Raw genomic sequence first — 3,351 nt, 5'->3', positions numbered from 1 at the left:
CTTATATACTGAAAATGAATTTATTGTTTGAAATCTGCTCTTTTGTATATATTTATAAAAAAATTATTTATTTTTTGATATTAAGGGTGCCTTTTTGAAATTTGTGCAATGTGTGGACCTAGGGTCAGGGGTTTATGTCACAGTGTTAGGGGCACTACTGGTTAGTTGGAATGCATTTTTTTCCCCTACCCTGCATATGGGTATTCAGTAACCAAGCTAAGCAACTGCTAAGTGTATTGTTATGATGATCAATGGTGCCTCTATCAAAATTGTGAATGTCATATAGCATCTGGCTTAAAACATGAATCAAATTCAATAACTGGAAAATTGTTGCATAATGCTCAGGTGACCTACAAGGCCCGTGGGCCTCTTGTTAAAAATTCAGTTCTTTAAAAGTCTTTCAATATATCTTCATTTTTTTAATGTGTGTTAGGTGAATGTGTAGACATGGTTGTAAAATTAACTTATGGACTTAACTTCTCCCATAGTTTTATTCATTACATCTGATGCATAAGCCACCCTTTTCTGAAGAATGATGCTTAGACTGTAAGCTATAAAAGAGACCTAAACAATGTCGCTGGCAATATGCAATACCTACCACGAGCAGTTTAAAACCTGGGGGCAGAAAATAATTTAGTTACTTTTGAAACGAATACATAATTATCTCACCAGCATGTCATTGTGCAACAAAGTCGTCCTTTGAACAGGTGAAACGTTTTGAATGGCACTCTTATCGATGAATTTTACACTAAACCAAGCTAGCTTTATTTACCCGCCTCGTTTCATCGTAAAAACCGGAAGTGCGAGTTCGTAAATTTGAAATTCTTGACAAATTATGTGTCAAACTTGTTAGCAAGATCTTGTACGAAAAGATTCGACACCCCGAGACTAACAGAATGACAAGTATTTTGAATGGTACAAGATTTATGTTTATTGAACCCCTACCTGATGGGAAATGCCTACCGAGAACAAACTATTGTGCTGGTGTCCAATGTAAAATATTTCATTTTGGACAACCTAAGAAAACAGGTAACCTGGTTTGTACCAACTGCTGGAGTACTAACCACACTAGATCAAGGTGTACATCCGATACATGTTGCAAAGTCTGCAAACAGCCTGGGCATGCCCCTGGTGACAAATCATGCCCCCACTATGAACCTCAGAAACATGTTATACCTTTTTGTGGAGCCGATGATGTCCTTTCAAATTTTTTTCCTTGCGAGTTGGATTTCTGTGGCGTCAAACATAAGTCTGCTGAACATGCTTTTCAATATACAAAAGCACTGCGTTGTGGCGACTTGGACGCAGCAAATACCATTAAGGATGCAGATGATGCGCTTTCTGCCCTGCGTCTTGGGAAAAAAATCAAAACCAATGAACAATGGGAGTCGACAAAAAAGGAGGTCATGGAGGATATCCTTGAAAACAAGTGTGTTCAAGTCCCAGTCTTCTTAGAAAAGCTGAGAACCGCTAAGCAGTCCACAACCTTCGTGGAAGCCACTTATAACAACGAGTGGGGATCGGGACTGGATCGTACGGGGACACTTAATACCAAACCAGATCACTGGCCGGAATCTAATATCCTCGGTGTCATGATGAAGAAAATCTCCAAAAAAGTTCGAAAAAGGAAACTAAGCGACAGCATTAGTCGAAAACAAAAACAAGCTCATCGTGAACAATCAAGACAGCGCAATATCGTTCAGATGCTGAAGGATCTAAGAACTGCGTCCGACAGTGACGTTTCAGGGTGCAATGCCGATTCCGATAGCTCTGAAGGGGACAAATAGACATTCAAGATCCTCAATCATGACGCTGTATATAAATGAACTGAACTATTTATACTATTACATAGGTACGTGTATTTAAACATTATTACTTAGAATATATAGTAGAACTATTTCATGTGTAATTTAAACATAATATCTGTCAATGTTAGAGGGTTGAATTTACATGAAAAAAGGAATAAGTTTTATCTTTGGTTAGAACAAAATAGATTCGATGTAGTATTGATACAAGAAACTCATTATATAGATAAATTTAAAGAAAAATATGACTCAAATTGGAAAGGTATATCCATACATGCCTTCTCTGATTCTTCATACAGCAGAGGGGTTTCCATACTATTTCGTAAAGAAATTAATGTAAATATTCTTAATATACACAAATCTGATGATGCTAGGAAACTTTTAGTTAATGTTAAGGTAGATGACAACATAATTACTTTTATTAATGTGTATGCACCTAATACAGACCTGCCTACCCTTTTCGTTTCAAGGGTGTAATTTCAGAAAATTTTTAGTGGAATTTCAGAGGTAAAAGCGTAATCAATCATGTTTTCCTATTTTGTCGTTTTACAATAATAGTTTATTTCTATCAAACCCACCGAAATTATACATTACTAAACAAACCTGGCATAAACTTTTCTTTTTTGAATCATCTATTGGCAAAAAAGTGATGTAAAATAACAGTATCTCATATAAAACTCAAATTAACCGCACACCCTTAATGAAGCATTTGGTCAATGTGTATCAGATCACTTAAATGAAGCTTGTGTTTGCATGTTTATACAAATTGTACATAATAACACTTATTTTTCTTTTTAACCCTCACATTTCTCTTCCTTGTTCAAAGCTGTGTTAAAGCAATGTTAAAGTGAACTTACTTGAGCATAGAAATCGGCATACTTATTGCAATATCATTTAACAGTTGGGGTAAGCATGCAGTGCCATCTCGTGTTCTTCGTCGCCCGCTGGCGCAGTGGTTAGAACGTCTACTCTAGAGTCGCGAAATAAGGAGTCATCCCGAATCTTTGCCATACCGGTTTCCATATAAGTATTAGGTATAATGGAGTCTCAACTAAATTTTGATTTGTCTCAACTATTTTTTTTATGCAAATATCACTGTTTAAAGCTTTGTTTATAAATGACTCGTGCATCACCTTACAAAAACCTATGCTGGAGCACACATTTGAATTGACAAAATTTTGCTTTTCAAAGTTGAGCAAGATAAAGTTAAATTGGTAAAATTAAAATACTGAAATTCCAGATGGAGATGTTTTCATTAGAATTATTTTTTCCATTTTACATCTTACCTGCATTGTTGCAATGCTACTGAATTTGTGCAACTTTATCCGAATGCATATAATTTACATTTCCCAATTCCCCAATGCAGGATTACCATTACTATGCAGTATGACTGCAGGCTCTGTTAGGTATTGTGCATTATAATGTCTATCAATGTCACGTCAGTCAGTGCAGGCATTGGCCGACTGCACAGTCAGTCAATGCAGGCATTGGCCGACCTTACATCATTCATTCAATGCAGGCATTGGCCGACTGCACAGTCAGTCAA

At 36.4% G+C, this 3,351-nt stretch overlaps 1 protein-coding gene across 1 annotated transcript; it reads left to right on the top strand.

Moving 5' to 3' along the window:
* Positions 1-896: 896 nt before the first annotated feature.
* LOC134254695 (uncharacterized) lies at positions 897-2,200 on the top strand. Its single transcript, XM_062737236.1, has one exon. It carries the CDS (start codon positions 897-899, stop codon positions 1,785-1,787), a length of 891 nt encoding a protein of 296 aa, XP_062593220.1. The 3' UTR covers positions 1,788-2,200.
* Positions 2,201-3,351: the final 1,151 nt, after the last annotated feature.

Source organism: Saccostrea cucullata, unplaced genomic scaffold (genome assembly GCF_032062105.1).
Source record: "Saccostrea cucullata isolate Sc308-1 unplaced genomic scaffold, CSIRO_AGI_Scuc_v1 ctg13656, whole genome shotgun sequence".
Taxonomy (NCBI): Eukaryota; Metazoa; Mollusca; class Bivalvia; order Ostreida; family Ostreidae; genus Saccostrea; species Saccostrea cuccullata.
Note: the sequence above shows the minus strand (reverse complement) of the source record. Positions and strands in the feature narration are given on the sequence as shown.